Raw genomic sequence first — 18749 nt, forward strand, 5'->3', positions numbered from 1 at the left:
CACAGGAGAAAAGCAGATAGTTACATACAAGGGAGCACCAATTAGACTGTCACCTGATTTCTCAACAGAAACATTTCAGGCCAGAAAGGAATGGCATGAAATATTCAAGGCATTGAAAAGTAGGACCTACAACCAAGGCTGCTTTGCCCAGTAAGGGTATCATTTAAAATTGAAGGAGAAATAAGGAGCTTCCCAGACAAGGACAAGCTAAAGGAATTTGTTAACACCAAACCACTACAGCAACAAATGTTAAAGGACTTGTTTTAAGTAGAAGAAGAAGAGAAAGAAAAAGCAAAAGATGAAAATAGTCTAACAATAAAATGGCACTAAATATGTATCTTATCAGTAATCACCTTAAATGTAAATGGCTTATATGCTTCAACCAAAATACATAAGGTAGTTGGATGGATAAGAAAACAAGACCTATATATATGCTGGCTCCAAGAGACCCACCTCAGATAGGAAGAAACACACCGACTAAAAGTAAAGGGACAGAAAAAGATATTTCATGTAAATGGAAAGAAAAAAAGCTGGAATAGCAGTACTTATCTCTGACAAAATACACTTTAAAACCAAGGCTATATTAAAAGACAAAGAAAGACACTACATGATAATAAAGGGAACAATCCAACAAGAGGTTATAATCCTAGTAAACATTTATGCACCCAATGTAGGAGCCAACATATTTATACCTAAATATGTAAAGCAAATCTTGATGGACATAAAGGGAGAAGTAAACAGAAATGGTCATAGTTGGGGCATTTTAACATCCCATTGACTTTAATGGAGAGATCTTCCAGACAGATAAATCAACAAGGAGGCAGTGGTCTTCAATGACACACTAGATCAAATGAATTTAATTGCTATCTTCAGAGCATTTCACCCCAAAGTGGCAGAATATACATATTTTTCAAGTGCACATGGAATGTTTTCTAAGATAGATCATGTGTTAGGACACAAAACAAGTCTCAATAAATTTAAGAAGACTAAAATTATATTAAGCATCCTCTCTGGCCAAAATACTATGAAACTAGAGCTCAATTACAAGAAGAACACTGGAAAACCGACAAAGACATGGAAGGTAAATAACATGTTATTAAACAATGAATGGGTTGACAACAAGATCAAGGAAGAAATCAAAAGATGCCTTGAAACAATTGAAACTGAGGACACAATGATACAAAATCTGTGGGATTCTGGGAAAGCAATTCCAAAAGGGAAATTCATAGCATTATAGCCCCATCTCAAAAAATGAGAAAAAGTTCAAATAAACAATCTAAGTTTATACTTAAAGGAACTTGAAAAAAAACAACAAACAAGGCCCAAAGTGAGTAGAAGGAATGAAATAAAATCAGAGCAGAGATAAAACAGAGTCTTAAAAAAAAAAAATAGAAAAGATCAATGAATCCAAGAGCTCATTCTTTGAAAAGATAAACAAAATTGACAGACCTTTAACCACACTCATCAAGAAAAAAGGAGAACCCAAATAAATAAAATCAGAAATGTAAGAGAAGTAACAACTGACACAAAGAAATAGAGTATTGTAAGAAAATACTATGAACAATATGCCAACAAACTAGACAACCTGGATGAAATGGATAAATTCCTAGAAACATACAATCTTCCAAAACTAAATCAGAAAGAATGATAGAATCTGCATAGACAGATTACACCTAGTGAAACTGAAGCAATAATAAAAAAAAACTACCAACAAACAAAACTATATTATAAGGCCAAAGTAATCACAAAAGCATGGTACTGGCATAAAAACAGACACATAGATCAATGGAAGAGAATAGAGAGCCCAGAATAAACCCACACCTATCGGCAATACCTGACAGAGGCAGCAAGCACATAAAATGGGCTAAAGATAGTTTATTCAATAAATGGTGTTGAGAAAATTGGACAGACACACACAGGATAATGAAACAAGACCACTTTTTTATGCCACACACAAGAATAAATTCAAAATGAATCAAAGACTTACATCTTAGTCTCAAAACCGTAGGAGAAAATATAGGCAGCAAAATCTCAAACATTACTTGTAGCAATATGTTATGGGATATATCTCCCCAGGCAAAGGAAAAAAAAGAAAAAATAAACAAATGGGACTACATCATACTAAAAAGTTTTTGCACAGCAAAGGAAAACATCAAAATAAAAAACAGCACAAAGAATGGGAGAACACATTCTCTGATACATCTGATAAGGGATAAATATATCCAATATTTATAAGGAACTTACAAAACTCAATACCAAGAAAACAACCCAATTAAAAAATGGGCAAAGGACCTACCTAAATAGCACTTCTCCAAAGGCACATACAGATGGCCAACAGACATATGAAATGATGCTCAATGTCACTAATCATCAGAGAAATGCAAATTAAAACAATAATGAGATATCATCTCACACCTGTCAGAATGTCTATCATCAATAAATCAACAAACAACAAGTGCTGGTGAGGGTGTGGAGAAAGAGGAACACATTTGCACTGTGGGTGGGAACACAGACTGGTAAAGCCCATATGGAAAGCAGTATGGAGTTACTTCAAAAAATTAAAAATGGATCCCTTTTGACCCACTGAACCTACTTCTGGTAATATATCCAAAGAACACAAAACACTAACTTGAAAGAATATATGTACCCCTGTGTTCATTGCAGCATTATTTACAATCACCAGGATATGGAAGCAGTCCTTGTCCATCAGTAGATGAGTGGGTAGAACAGCTATTGGCTGTTTACACAATGGAATACTACTTCGTGGTAAAAAAGAAAATTTTACCCTTTGTGACAATATGGATAAACCTGGGGTTTATTATGCTAAGTGAAATAAGCGAGTCAGAGAAAGACAAGTACCATATGATTTCATTCACATGTGCAATCTGCTGAACAAATTGAACTAATAAGCAAAATAGAGAGACTCATAGATGAAGCAGGATGACAGCTAAGGGCAGGGGGAGGTCAGAAGGTGGTAACATAGAGCAAAAAGGAAGAAGGACTCATGGACCTGGACAGCAGCGTAATGATTGCTGGGAGGGGGTGGGTATAAGGGGAATAAATGGTAATGGAAAAAAGATAGAATAGAAAATTTTAAAAAACTATCCTGTAATTAAAAAACCAAACCAAACCAAAACCAAAATAAAAGCACTATCCAAAAGACATAAGCTAAAAATTGAAATTAAGTCCACAATCTCAAAAACAATTTTCTGAACATCTTATTTTTTCCTAAGGGTCTCTCTTAGCAATTTCTAGCCAAAACACCTCTCCTCTTTTTCAGGTTATTAAAAACTTGGAATTGGTTGTGGCTATAGTAAAATGGTCCTGGCCTAGAGTCCGTTAGCCTTTTCCTTGTGCCTGGAATCGCTGTGGAAGAATGGGCTGAGGTCAGACACCTGGGCTCTAGTTCCAGCTTTACACCTTCTTGGCCATATGAGATTGAGCATAATTTTTTGAGAACCAGTTTTCTTATTTATAAAACAGTCCTGATGATCTATGTCCCTTTTGTCTTGTCATCAGTAAGAGCTAATGAATGCCAGTGTGTTCACAAAGCTACAATAAACTCACTAAATAAATTTTTATTTTAAAAATACTGCATAGATATGTAGGTCATGTACAGAAAAGCAAGTGATAAAATGGTTTAGTCACAGCCAGTTTTTTCTCTTTGATGTACAAGCAGCCTGTTTGAACTACAGGACATGGGTGAAGTAGAGTTGGTCACATTATCCAAGATGACTCATTAAAACAAGCCTGAGTTATGTGCTTTGGCAATTGTAGTTTGAGCAAAGGCATTTTTCGTTTTCTTTCTGCTCACCAATGAGTACTGGCTTCTCTGGAAAAAATAAGTAAAGAGTTTACAGGGTGTGTGTGTGTCAGACTTTGGTGTTTATTCCTGCAATTCTAGAGAGGATGGGAGGAGCTGCAGGGGTCTCCTACCCATGAAAAACAGACCCTCCTGTTTTCCCTTAAGTTCCCAGTCCTCACCAAAAAGTGAATGCCAGCTAGGGGCAGTTAAGACAGGTATCAGAAGGCCATTTGAAGCAGTGACAGTGAATACACAGAGCATTATATTATGGTTATGCTTTTCAACAGAAATGTATAGAAAAATATGTTATTACGTTATACTGAATAACACATTTGTGAAGCGTTCTTTGGTTTGGGGACATTGCATTAATATGTCAGGAGGACCTGGGGCGGCTGCACGTTGCCAGGGCTGTGTGTGTGGCAGTGGCTGAGGAAGAGGGTTTGCGGGGCCCTGCAGCTCACTCCCCCTTTCCTCCAGGGAAGCTCATTGACCTGCTTAGGTTCACAGGGAAGGAGATACTTTTCATCTCTGTTTCTACCCTGCTGGCTGGCCCTCTTGAGAAACTCAGCTTGGATCAAGTCCAGTTTAGATAACTCAGATCTGGTATGCATTTTTTTACCTTACTTTATGTGTTGTTTATGACCTCATTTTCTGCTTGGAGAGTACCTAGTTATCCCTCTCAATAAACAAAATCAATGTCTGAAAACTCACCAATAGAAAAATATTAAGAGTGGGAGAAAATTGTTAAAAAATCCAGCAGATCCTGTGTCCAATTTTCAGGTTCCCTTTTGTGCCTTTGGGCCTGAAATAGAACCCACAGGAGCAGCCTTCAGGAGAAAAAGGAATGTAGCTTTCTTCGAGCTATAGGGGCTTTGAGGAAACATGAATTTATTTCAACCACAAGGGAGCTGGTAGTGAAAAGGACATCTTGCAACAGATAAATGCTGTGAGGTGCTTCGGTAACTAGTGTGCCTTGAAAGCAGAACGCCCAGTTTTTTAAAGGGTGCTCATATGTGTGACACAGTGGGGAAAAGATTCAGTTTTAAGGTCAGTCCATTACAGGCTTTTCCAAAGCAACAGACCTGTGATTATAAAATGTAAATCTACAAGGAAATAAGGATTCTATATACAAAATCTCAGCTTACATACAACTTTACTTTTCAGGTAGTTTTTGTGGCAAGAAAGCTATGTTTTAACCATTTCTAAGAGGTTAACTACTGTAAATCCAGCACTTTCTAATAACGCTTGGGTCAAAATAACTTTAATCACAGAATTAGAAGAGTTTTAAGCTACATGATGTTTTCTGAAACAGTGGAAGGACTCCGGGACCTTCTTGCCGTTTTTACAGGCTGCTGTAAATACGCTTGATGGCATCGGCTTCTTCCTGATCAAGGATGCCCTTCTCCACATAAGCATCAGTTTGTTGGTTGATGAAGTCCCTCATCTTTGAAAGGTCATAATCTGGAAAATATCATTGTGGTATCATGAGGAAGAGCAGGAAAGAGCAACCCCATCACAGTGACTACCATTAACCAAGAAGCATTTTGTTTGCCACTATGACCACCCCCATCTTTCACATTGAAAGCCATTTTTGGTTTTGGCATTTGTGCAGAGTTTTGCTGTTTAAAATCATGTGTATATGAATTATACTAGCTCATCTGCTCTCCAGCATTACAACTGCTAGGTAGGTGTTCAGGTGGGGAGTACCACCCTCATCTGACCACAAAGGGAACAGGCTTGGAGACCAGGGCTTCACAAACTTGACCATTTATATCAGTCACCTGGGACTCTTGGGAAGTTGTAGATTTGCATTCAGTAGCTCCAAGGTGGGACCCCAGATTCTGCATTTTTTCCTAAATTTAATTAAAATTTTTAAAATTACAGTTGACATTTAATATTATATTAGTTTCAAGTTTCAAACAGCATAATGATTTGACATTTATATAGTTTGTGAAGTGATCCCCCCTGATAAATCTAGTACCCACCTGGCACCATACATAGTACAGTATTACTGACTATATTCCTGGCTCTAGAAGACAAAGCTTCCCACTCCAGACATTCTGAGCCCAGATGCTCCCAACTCAATGCAGCCTTGAGTGCCAGCATGAAAGTGACAGGGCAGAACCAGGAGCAATTTCTGCCTCTGGCCAAGTCAGCCAAGGGGGCAGCCCTGGACACAATCATCCAACAGGTGCTGATGGAGGCCCACCAGGTGCTGGAGGCTCACAGTGTCTTCTTGTTTGGGGAGCTGCTGGATATGCCTCATGTTAGACAGCTGGTGAGAGTAACCTCACTCCCATATTCCACCTGCTCAGTGTTTGCTTATGGAACATAGGCCAACTGCTTAGCTGAAGCCTGGAATCTTCCCCCACTCATAGAGATTCAGAAGAGTAAGCTTCGATACCTATCAGTCATCACCCTAGCTGCTAAAGTCAAGTGTATCCCGTATGCAATGTTGCTGAAGGCTGTTGCCCTATGTAATGTGTGGCAGCTGGAAGACCTCGTCCTTGAGGCCATGTATACCAACATGCTTTGTGGCTCCCTGGGCCAGTGCAAACTGTGGTTGGAGGTTGACTATAGCATTAGGCAGGACATCCAGCCCCAGGATCTCAGGGCCATTGGCTGAACCCTACAGGAGTGGGGTGTGGGCTATGAGGTAGTGCTGCCAGGCACTGAGCAGCAGGTGAGCAGTGCCAACCAGCACCAGGAGCAGCAGCTGGGCCTGAAGCCACAGATTGAGAGCCAGGTTGCCAACCTTAAAAAAAAAACACATTAAAGTTACTACAGCAGCAGCAGCTGCAGCCACATCTCAAGACCCTGAGCAACACCTGACTGAACTGCAGGAACTGGCTGCTGGCAGCAACCAGCACCGGCCCACAAGAAAATCTCAAAGCACAAGGGGCTCCATGGGAGCACCAAGATTTGGTCCACGTAGGACTAAAGGAACCGGAGTTTTTTTCTCCAGAGATATGGGGTCCCACCTGCCTGCCCACCTGCCCCTGAGGAGTCCTTGAAGAGCCTTCCTGTCCCTGGCCAGCTGATAATCCTAGCTCCACGACCTTTCACCTCTCTTTTCTCCCCCACCCCCACAAATAGATCACACCTTCTCTAGGGAGGAAGCAAGTACGTCATGTTTTTGTTGGTACTTCCTGTTTTATGTGACTTTCTTATGTGTTCTATGGTCCCCCTCACCCTTCTACCATGCTCTTTCTCCCATATTTTAAAGACCCAGCATCTGTCCTTGAATAGGTGGGCCTGCTGTGTTTCCGGTATAACCCACATATGTTCCTTGCATCTGCATAACCCACCCCTGCATCTGCAGGGTGATCCCCAGTTCCTACTCTCTCTGCATCTGCAGAGCCATAGGGCTCCCAGACTTTTTCCCATACTGAGAGTTCTGGGAGCCAGTCTGCCATTTTAGGAGTCACTGGACACTCACATCCTAGAACTCTGTCACACTCCAGTTTCCTCTCTTCTCACCTCCCCTTGGTCCTGAGAATGCTGCTGCTTCAATGACCCTGGAGCCTAAGAAGGGCAGCTGTTTGGTGAGATGTTGAGAGGTGGTTCTTTCTTGGCCCTGACTACTTTGGAAAGCCCAATGGCAATCCTGGCTTCTACTCCCTTTTGTGAATTTTGTGGGGAAGAGAAGGGGACATAGGTTGTATTTTTTAAATAATATATACATATATATATATGTAACATAACACAGATATAAATCTATAAGAGGTATATCTACAAAAAATATTATTGACTATATTCCATATGCAGTAGGCTTTACAGCCTCATGATTATTTTCAAACTGCCAATCCGTACTTTTTAATCCTTTCACCTTTTTTACCCAGTCCCCCTAACCCCCTCCCATCTGGCAACCTTCAGTTTGTTCTCCGTATGTATGAGTTTGTTTTGATTGCTATTTTTTTTTGTTTTGTTTTTTAGATTCCATGTATAAGTGAAACCACACAGTATTCATCCTTCACTGTCTCACTTATTTCACTTAGCATAATACCCCCTAGGTCCATCCATGTTGGTGTAAATGGTAAGACTTCATTCTTCTTCTTTTTGGGGGGGCTGACTAATATTTTATTGTATATATGTATATGTGCACCATATCCTCTTTATCCAATTGTCTGTCAATGGACACTTGGGTTGCTTTCATATTTTGGCTTTTGCATATGAAATGTCTTTCTAGTTTTTGTTTTAAAGTCTGTTTTGTCTGCTATTCTGTATAAATACTGCTACCCCCACCCCTTTTTAACATTTCCACTTGCATGAAGTATCTTTTTCTCTCCCTTCACTTTCAGTCTGTGTGTATCTTTCAATCTGAAGTGTCTTTTGGAGACAGCATATATAAGGATCTTATTTTCTTCTCCATTTAGCCACCCTATGTCTTTGGATTGGAGCATTTAATCCACTTACATTTCTAGTAATTATTGATAGGTATGCAGTAATTGTCATTTTATTATTCATATTTAAAATTTTTTTGTTCTTCTTAAGGAAGTCCTTACATTTCTTGAAATATTGGTTTGGTGGGGAAGAACTCCTTTAACTGTTTCTTGTTGGGAATAGATTCTGCATTTTAAATAAGCTGCTGGATGTACAGATGCTGCTAGTCTAGGACTCACACTTGGGGTAAGAAGATCCTAAAGCTTGAGTGGTAAAAGTTATGATCACAACCAGGTGTTTGACTTTTTGAACTTGTTTCACTGGTTAGTCCCTATTGATGTGGCAACCTACTTTTCCATTTTTCTCCAAATTAAGAATTACCTTGATTTTCACTCTGTTTGAATTGTATGCATGGGGCAAAAAGCCAAACCATAACTTCTTTAAGGCTTCTCTGTCATACTTAAACACACAAAAACCTATGTAAACCATCAAACCACCTCCCCAAAACAAAGGATCCCCAGGTAAGGAGGCTGCTTGCGGCACCTTACTGAAGCCTCAAAATGAAACCCACAACTTCCCTTGATTCTTTAAGTATTATATGTCCATTGCTTCACAAAATAAAAAAGAGACAAACATGAAAATCAAATTTAAATGACCTGAATCTTATTAATCACAGATAACCACAGTTGGTATTTTGTTCTATTTCCTTTTAGCTTTTCAAATATACCTATTTCAACCTGGAATTGAGATCACAGTGTGTATACAAACTTATAAATAGCTCCTTTCACATAAATTTACACAGAGAGTATCAATATTCTCCCTAAACACCATTTTTAATGGCTATATGCAATTATATATCCTATGGAGGCACCAAAATGTACGACACAAGTCCCTTATGGGTGGCTGTGTGGGTCTTCTGTACTTGGGGAAACCCCTCCACACAGAGAGTTTCTTGAGGCTGAGATCCTTGAGGACAGTGCCATTCCTCTTGGTGGCCGACAGCCCCTGGACCAGAACCCTGCCTCCTTTCCATTTATAAAGGGAGAACAAAGGAGAGAACGGGGTACAAAGCTCAGAGTATTCCACGGCCCCTTTACCTAGCTTGGGTCCCTTGGGCATCTTTAAGACTCTGCATGGAAAAAAAAAACAAAACCTAAGCCTGAAGGACCTTTCAACAAGCACCAGGTGTTCATAATGTCAAGGTGAGCTGAGGCTTAGCTAGAGCTTGTTTCCACCAAAGAGGGTATTTGCTCTCTGCTAGGGCCCAGCCTTGAGGATTAAAGAGATAACTCTCGGTATTGAGCACTTTGCAACCTTCATCTGACCTGCTCCTCACACAACCCCATGAGTTCAGCATTAGTATTTTCATTTCAGAGACGAAGAAACAGGACAGAGGAGGTAAGTCACATGTGCTCAGGTCGTGGTAGAGTCAGGTTCTGAACTAGGGTCAGCCCGTAGTCACTGCTTTGACCGCTCTGTGGCCTTTAAGTAGTGTACCTGGAGCATTTAATTGGTGCAGAACAATTGTTGAGTAAGTGCTTGGGGCTTTTTGTTGTTTGACTTTCTGTTTCACTCGGGCACAGAATAGAAACCAAGTTGACTGTGAGTTTTGTGTTGCCTCACAAGCTGGTCCTGGCTGAGTACTGGTTTACACTAATACTCTTTTCAGACTCAGTTGCAGGGTCAACATCTTTAGTGGGACAAAGGGCAGACTCCCAAGGATAGACGGGAAGAGGTCCAGGTGATATGAATGGACAAATTGGAAAATACTGTGCTTTCTTTTGAAGTGGAAATACTGCATCTTTATGACTCAGCTCTCATTGCAAGCCAGGAAAAGTGGCCTGGTGCAGACGAAAGGCCAATAGCTGGTTGTGCAACACACAAGTCAGTCTCCACCTTGCTCATTTTAAAAGAGGTTTCAAGGTGGTAAGACACAAAAGAAGTAAGTGCTGTGGTTTACTTTCTTAAAAGTATGCTTTTTAAAAAGTGGCTGCATAAGATGATTTTTATCATCCTCATTACACACATGGACCTTTCTTTCCTGGATTTGGGAAGGAGATTCAGGTCCCCCGGGCCCCTGCTAAATAAAGGGCATCAGCACACATCAAGGAAGTCAGAACTGAGAGGAAGTAAGTGAGTCTTTGCATTCACACAGCTGCAGCCACTGCATGGCCCCACAGGCTTTGAGAGGTGACCCAAGTCTAGCCAAGCATATATGATAGCTGTGGAGAAAAAGCTCTCCGATTCTGCCTTCAGGGGAGTGGTGTTTGTCACCCTTACTTCCTGGAGGCAGAAGGAAACATCCAACTCAATTCTGTCATTCTAAGTCTGCTCACAGGGCCTTCGCAATGCAAGCACCAGACTTCTGTGCATTTCTAGGTTGGTTGTTTCTTAAAGTGAAAGACTGAACAGCAGGATGTTCCTCGTTATGACCAGGAGTTTGATTCATATGTTAGTCAGTGACAGAAATAACATAAATAGTCCAAATTGTGGGACCATGTAATTTATACTGGTTTCAGAATGCATTTTGGCACCAACTATTACACTGATTCTAAGATGAACATTTAAAACATTTTCAAGTCTTCGCAGTCAGTCACTGATGGCATGTTACATACTTTTTCTTTCTTCGTGGTACATTAAACAATGCATTTTCTGATCAGTGACAGATTTTACGAACTACAGTTTGTGTGAATTTTAATGGAACAGACAGCCTGGAAATCCACAACTATGTTGAGCCAAATAAAATGAGTATGTGTGAAGATTTGATAATTGTTTTCATCTTGCTCAACTTACAAGACCCCAAGCTAAATGGAGCTGAAAATACCTCTTCCTCCTACTGTGCTCCATCTATCTCGGTGGTTTCGAAACTTGGCTGTGTGGTGAAAAGATGGGGGGTTCAAAAGACATTGATGCTTGGGTCCTGCCCCTCAAGTTTCTGATTTACTGATGCCTCCTGGGCAGCAGGATATATAGAAGCTACGCATGTGGTCTGAATGCACTTTAAGGCTTGAGAAGTACTGTTTGTCTCACTTTAAAAGCATCACTTTGCAACTGCTCTGGTCAGACACCTGAGAATCACACTGGACTGTCTCTCCACATAGCTCTTGAGTTTTTTACTCCTTTATTTCCTCTGCCTTTGCCCTGGTTTAAACCCCATCAGCTCTAGATCCTTGCTTCCTATTTCTCTCCAGCCTTCTGGGGTCTTATTTCTTCAATCTGTAACTATATTACATGTCAGATAGATTTCTTATTTCTTAGGTGAGTTTTCAGGGCTTAAATAAGCCCTCATTTAGGCTCCTCTGCCTAAAACAAACCTCCTTTGCAGAGTGTGTGAGCCTGTTTCTGACACCGCCCCCCGCCCTGCCACACCTGGGAAACCGAATAGCTCCAATACTCAAAATGTATCATTCTCTTTTGTCCCTTTATGTTTTGGGGACCAGTGTTTCCTTTGCCTCCACCTCTCCTCACTAACCTTTCCAGTGAAGGCTTTCGCACAGCCCTTTCTCCCCGTGATCTCTTTCTCCGTAAGACATGCCCCTTCCTTTCACCCCCTTTGCACCGCCACACCTGGCTGTGATAGCTCCAAGCAGGGCCAACCATGCTTTACTGATGCTGTGAGCTCCTTGGGGGGAGGGTGTGCTGCATTTTACTGTGCTTCACATTTCTGGCACTCAGAACAGAGCCCACTGAGTGCCATGTTTTAAATAAGTGAGTGACTGCTTTCCTGACTGCTGAGTGAACCTTACATGTGCCAGAAAATGCCTCTGTTTACAATACTCCAAGAAAGGGGAGTAGACAAAACAAGATTGCCAAAATGTTGATAATTATTGACAGTGGGTGTTGGACACATGAGGATTCATTATACTATTCTCCCTATTTTTGTTTGACATTTTTTTTACCATAAAGTATCAAAAAAAGGGAAAAATGCCTTTGTTTGAAAGCCTGGCTTGAAAAATAAGAGAAATATAGGTTCTCTTCTACATCTGAGAAGTGCTAGAATCTTTCTGGAATCTGAGAGGAGACTTTAGCATAATTTGATTGTGGGAATATTTATTTAACAAGAGCCCCTGATGAATGGGGGAAGTTTGCAATTCATAACCATACTCAAGCCTTACCTTCTTTATTTCCTTTTTTGTTGTGTTTCTTCAACCATTCAATGTTTTTCCTGATGGCTTCCAAATAGGCTTCTGTTTTCCCTGGAAAAGGCAAGAAACCCATGTCAAACACTCATAAAATATCACTGTATCTCTTTTTAAAGACTGCATTTATGTTTAAAACCATAGACAAAATATTGGCATTATCAAGCATGTGTGAGGGGGTGTCCCTAGGGAGGTAATATGCATATTTGTGTGTGAGGGGGGTTGTCAAGGAGAGTGGGCAGGGATAAGATTCTAGGAGGCAGGACCAAGCTGGTAAGTGTCAAGGACGCACTATTCCCCTACACAACTAAGTACAGTTTGATGTCCTGGCAGAGAAGTGTTTGTATTGAATTCACTGGATAGATGGCTCCTCATAATTCTTAGGGTGGGCCATTTATAATTAGGGATGGTTCTTCCAAACTGAGGAGAACTGTCAGGTCAAGGCCAGAGTGACAGATACTACATATCACTGAGTAAGCGATGATAAGTAAGTCCAAATTTGCGGCTTTTTTGTGTAAGCTGTTATTTAAGTCTTCAGCTGACTTCTGGTAGGGAGTGTGTGAAAACTCAGATAAAGAGGCAACCCAAACCTCATTTCAAGGTTTGGATGGTGAGCCTTACAAGTCATTCTGGTAAAGATCCCGTGGATGTAAGCCATTCTCTGATGAGCCTCAACTGTGGTGGGAGAACAGCAGGCATCACTGACCTACCTGCTCTGTGATGGCCTTTATGTGCCTTATTACTTGCAAATCAGTATTATCATCAACATAGAGATAAGGAAGCTACAGCACAGAGAGACTAAGTGACTTGGCTGAGGCCACACAGGCAATAACAGCTGGAACTGGGTTTCTGATCTTGCCAAATTTTGCCTACATGCACCATTTTGAAAGATTACACCTGTATTTAGACATAAACACTGATGTATCCTTGTCCCATCTCAAAGAAATCAACCACCCTCTTAACCAAGTGAGGTCCCTAATGCTCAGAGTGTCTTTACAAGAGACCAGAGGGTCTAAAGAATACCAGATGGCCTAAGAAAAGAGGCTTTCAAAGTGTAGGACCTCTGCAAAAGTAATGGGATGCCAAGGCTTAGTGTGGTGGCCACCTATTCTGAGCCCCCTTTGATCCCTATTACCTCTAGCCTACTGTCCAGATTTCATGGTTGAACTACCTGTACCATGTGCTTTTAATGTGCCAGTGCTCCAAAGTGCACTGTGACTCTTTTACTCTTCACATCAACCTTTTAAGGCATTACTATATTATCCCCATTTTAAAGACAAAGAAACTAAGGCATAGACAGGTAAAAAATAATATGCCAAAGATTGCATGGCTAGTAAGTAGTAGATCCAGTTTGAACATGGGTACATCTGACTGTACAGGCCATGAATAATAACAGTGCCTTAAGATCTGACAATATACTGAGGGTCCAAGATGGCTGAACAGAAGGTGAAAGTTATACTCATTTCCTCCCAGGACCAAACTGGAATTACAACTAAAATATAGAGCAAGCAACCTGAATAACCATCTGAAGATTTGCTGACAGAAGTCTTAGAACCAAAGATTTAGAGAAGAAGCCACATCAATACTGATAGGAAGGATGGAGTCTCAAAAAGGGTGAGTCCTGCTCACACAGACAGTGGATGAGATCCTGGAGGGATATCTCAGCTGCAAGGTTTCCCCTGAGAAGTGTGAAGTCTCAACCCCAAGCCAGGCTCCCCAGCCCAGAGGAGACAGGCACCCACATAATATCTGTCTGTAAAAATCAGGGGGGATTCTGTCTGCCAGGGAGAGACAAGAGTCTGCTAGAGACACAGATGGCTTCTTAAAGGGATAATGCACACAATCCCGTTCACAGCCACTCTCCCTCTGGGTTCTGGCAAAGAGTGGGTGGAGTAGACTAGAGTCGTGTGAGAGAGACTGGGGTTTGTGGCTTGGAAAGAGAGCAGAAGAAACAGCTGCCAGGATGCCTGTGCTGAGTCCCTCTCCCACACCACAGATGCCATCTTTCTTGGGGGGAGGACTCTCTTCTTTACAGCATCAGCCTGGGGGAATGCACTATCTTCACCCTCCTTACTCCTAGTGGCTCTGCAGAATCTGAGACAAACTGAATTGTGTGGCTCTGGGCCCGGGGCCACTCCCCTCACCTTCCCCTAAGCCTGAATGGCACCTCCCCCTCACAGGAGATTCCCCTAGCCCCACCCTCCTGACTCCCTGTGGCCCCACCTGGCTGAGATCAGGCTCCTGGAACAATCTGGGACAGGCTGAGTTGTTTGGCTGTAGTACAGGGCCATTGTTCCCTTGCACATATGACCAATGCGGATCCTCCACTCACTTGGCCAAATATTGGTCTGTCTGGGCCTGATAAACTCTGCTGGCCTCATCCTGATGACTTCCTGAGACCCTGCTCCAACAGAAATGTGTGCAAGCATCCCACGGTGGCAGCTAGACTCGGTATACCCTAGGACATTTGCCGAGTGACCTGAGACCCAACACTGACACTGAGCTTGAATATGTATCAGTCTGATAAATACCACTCACCGCTACCCTGGGACTCACTGAGAACACACCTCAGGCAATTTGAGTATGGCCAGAGGCTCTTTCAGTGACTGAGCCTAAAAGGCAGCTGAAAGGTGGAGGAAGGCAGACGTAGATCTTAGGGTGCCTTGGGACTTTTGCTGACTTGTCTCTGGGCCCCATGCTGATAAAAGCTGGCCTTGGCATGCAGCTTGGTTCTTTGCGTACACACCCAGGTCAGTTGGGAAACTGTGGATCACTTTGTAGCTCCAAACAGGTTGCCCAGGGCCAGTTACAAGCAGCATGTGACATTGACTTCACCACAGTCCCTCCTAAGAGGCCCCAGAACCAATACACCCAATGGCCAGCTTCAGACAACAGAGCAGGATCGAATTAGCTTTACAAGCAACAAATCCAAAGGGAGACCTCCAGGGGACCAAGCCCTGCTGAGGTGAATTCTAGTTTGTGCGGTCAGCACCTGCACAGCAGCTCAGACACTGTGGTCGAGGCCGATCCTCACTGTCAGCCAGTCTGAGGGTTGACCCCACACATGAATTGGCCAATAGCAATCAAGAGTCAGTTACAACAGGATAGCTAATGTAACCCAAACAAGGGACATTCTGGAGCTCTCAGCTCAGGTGATCAAGGAGACTATGCCACTGGGTCCCGCAGGACACCTGCTACATAAGCCCACTCTGCCAAGACTGTATGAGATAGCAGATCTACTTAACATACAGAAACAAACACAAAAGGGCAGCCAAAATTGGAAGACAAAAAAAAAATGCCCCAAATGAAAGAAGAGGAGAAATCTCCAGAAAAAAGAGCTCAATGAAATGGAACTGTAAGAAAATACTACGAACAACTATATGCCAACAAACTGGACAACTCAGATGAAACAGATAAATCCCTTGAAACATACAATCGTCTCAAACGAAATCAGGAAGAATCAGAGAATCTGAATAGACATTACACCTAATGAAACTGAAGCAATGAACTAAAAAAACCCCCATCTCATAACAAACAAAAGTCCTGGACTAGATGGCTTCACAAGTGAATTTTACCAAATAATCAAAGAAGTTACACCTATCCTTCTGAAACTACTCCAAAAAATTCAAGAGGGGGGAAGACTCCCAAACTCATTTTACAAAGCCATAATTGTCTTATTTTCAAAACCAGATAAAGGCACCAAAAAGAAAGGAAATTTATGCTAATATTCCTGATGGACATAGATGCTAAAATCCTCAACACAATATAAGCAAACCAGATCCAGCAATACATTAAAAAGATCATACACCATGATCAAATGGGCTTTATCCCAGGGATGCAAGGATGGTACAATATCTGCAAATCAATAAATGTGACACATCACTTAAACAAAATGAAGGATAAAAACCACACAATTGTATTAATAGACACAGAAAAAGGCATATGATAAAATCTAGCACCCATTTATGATTAAAAACTCTCAGAAAAATGAGCATAGGTAATATACCTAAATAGAATAAAGGCCACTTATGACAAACCCACTGCTGCCATTGTACTCAACGGGTAAAAACTACAGGCATTCTCCTTAAGATTGGAGAGCCCTATTTCTTTCTTGCTGATGTACTCCCATGTCTTGAATAAAGCCTGACCCATAATAGGCTCTCAATAAATATTAGTGGAATGAGTGAATGGATATAAAAGCTTTTTACATAGCAGCCAAATTGTAATCAGAAAGTTGCTTGGTGAGCATGGAATCAAAACTAGAGAAAAATACAATTTTTAAGTTAGAAATGGTTAGATTACTTTTCTTTCTTTTTTAACAAAAAATAAGAACTATTTGAAAGCCTTAAAATGTAATGAATTTCGAATTTAAATAATGGTTATATCAGAAATATTTTTAAATACCTACAAATGTGCTAGACATACTATATCCATATGTCACTTAATCTTCACAGACCTAGGTGAAATCTACCTTTTAGACCAATAAGGCAGTGGTTCTCAGATTTGGGTGCATGTTAGAATAATCTTTTTAGGATTCACCATTTAATTTAAAAATAAGTAAACATTCCAATGTCCAGGTCATTCCTTCCCTCTACCAATCAAGTCAGAACATCTTGGGGGGATGAACCAAGCACCACTGTTTTTTTTTTTTTACAAATAGTCCTGAGATGAGTCCCATGTGGAGTAAGGTCTGGGAACCACTGCCACTAGTATCGGACCTCCACTCATTTACTGGAGCACCGCAGTGATAGGATTGAGGTTAGGTATTCCTCTGCCCTTGGAGAGAAGCAGCTACTTCCTATTTACATGGTCTCTTCTCAAGAACTGCAAAGCAAATCTTTTATTTACACAGTGTGCACTGAAAACCCATGAGAGTCCACTTTGGAAAGATGGACTATTTTTTTTCAATTTATTTCAGCTTCCTTTGGAAAAAAATAGCTCATGGCTGAGGTAATATGGCACAAGCCCTAGAACATATGCTGAAGCAGATGGGCAGAGGGCCAGAGTCAAGAGGCAGTCCTGCTTTTCTGGTTGTTTTGGTTTTCAGTGCTGCAAAAGAAATGTCCCTTTTTGTACATGAATTTGTCCTGCCCCTGATATGCTACCCTGATCCACATGCCCTTAAAAAATTGTATTAATCAATAAACTATTAAATACTGGATATACTAAAAATATTAGATCCTCTAAAAGAGTGGTTATAAAAATTAAGTTTAATAGGTGATGCTTATAATTCTTATAGGGAGAAAGATTATATGATTATAATTTTGGGCTGCATTAAGCAAAGCAACTAATATTGGTATCATGGATGCCAATATGGGCCCCAGAGCCATTCAGTTGAAGAGTTTCTGCACAATGATGACATTTCATACCTCCAAAATATGCAGCATGGAATTCTGGGATGAGCACTGAATGGGGGTCAAAGGACAGAAGTTTAAGGCCCAGCTTTGCTAGTCTTTGGCTGTGAGATCTTGAGCAAGTCCCTTCAGCTCCTAAGCCTTGGTTTACTTGTTTGTAAATTAAGGGCTGAATCCTAAAAAGATGGTTCGTGGTTTCTATATCTGGGAAGAAACTCTCCTCTTCTGTGCTGGGAAAACCTGCGTGGATGGCAGGTCTCTGTGCCTGTGCTTAGCTCTTGGCACACTTGCTGACTTGCTGGCGGGGGGCGGTGGTGGGAAGACTGGACTTGCTACTTTGGGGCATTTCTAGCAAAATGCCTTAGGACTTGAATAAAGGCATGAATTTCCTCCACTTATGTTGCTTTAAAAATAAGAAGATCCACATGAGTTAGAGAGTTTATCAATTTATTAATTAAGTAGGCTACCTTCTCTTTTCTGGCTTCTGTAAAAGTATGGAAATGATAGGATATTTAGGTGAAAGGTAACTTCAAGATCACTTTTTGAACCCAATTTCATTATCTGGCCATAAACTTGACAAATGATAGAACTTGGAAGAGTATTATAATGTTTATCTCATCCCTTGGATGATTTTTTAAAAAATATTTGCAGTGACTCATAAAGTAGAAGTGAATGAACAAATGAAGAAAAACTGGCAAAGAAAAAGAGCATGCTTAGGTCATTCAATAAAGTTTTAAAGTACTTTTCTTTGGTCTTCAGGGAGCAATTTACTTAAAAAGTTAAGCAACTTTATAGATATGGTTGAAATGATAAATTCAATTTCATTGTCACATCCTAAATTTAGGAATAATTATTGAATCATTCAAATACCTATACCAATTCAAAATTAATATTTTAAAATATTATTCTTAATATGAGTCTCTATAGAAAGCAAAAGTTTAAATAGTTTAACTAAACAATATTCAAGGGTGAATGTGTCATTTTCATCATTGGTGATTAAACTGGATCTTTTTACGTTGTTTGCCTGCAATGAGATACATGTAAACATGCTCTGTAAGTTGAAGGGTG

The 18749-nt window shown here is 40.8% G+C and overlaps 1 protein-coding gene and 1 pseudogene across 2 annotated transcripts in view; one reads left to right on the forward strand and one right to left on the reverse strand.

The window, feature by feature from the left end:
* Positions 1 to 3208: 3208 nt before the first annotated feature.
* The window catches only part of SCG3 (secretogranin III), a 37821-nt gene continuing 22280 nt past the window's right edge, over positions 3209 to 18749 (reverse strand). The window contains exons 11-13 of one of the 2 annotated variants that reach the window (XM_037143033.2): positions 12304 to 12384; positions 5587 to 5658; positions 5181 to 5266 (exon numbers count right to left, since the gene is read on the reverse strand). In XM_037143033.2, the coding sequence (XP_036998928.1) occupies positions 5618 to 5658; positions 12304 to 12384 (122 nt within the window). In that variant the 3' untranslated portion in view covers positions 5181 to 5266; positions 5587 to 5617. Of the gene's footprint in view, positions 5267 to 5586; positions 5659 to 12303; positions 12385 to 18749 lie in introns of both variants that reach the window. The other variant, XM_037143032.2, reaches the window with a different exon arrangement.
* LOC119047609 (COP9 signalosome complex subunit 7a-like) lies at positions 5886 to 6740 on the forward strand (annotated as a pseudogene).

Source organism: Artibeus jamaicensis, unplaced genomic scaffold (genome assembly GCF_021234435.1).
Source record: "Artibeus jamaicensis isolate MK-2021 breed Jamaican fruit bat unplaced genomic scaffold, CSHL_Jam_final contig_548, whole genome shotgun sequence".
In the NCBI taxonomy this organism is placed as follows: domain Eukaryota; kingdom Metazoa; phylum Chordata; class Mammalia; order Chiroptera; family Phyllostomidae; genus Artibeus; species Artibeus jamaicensis.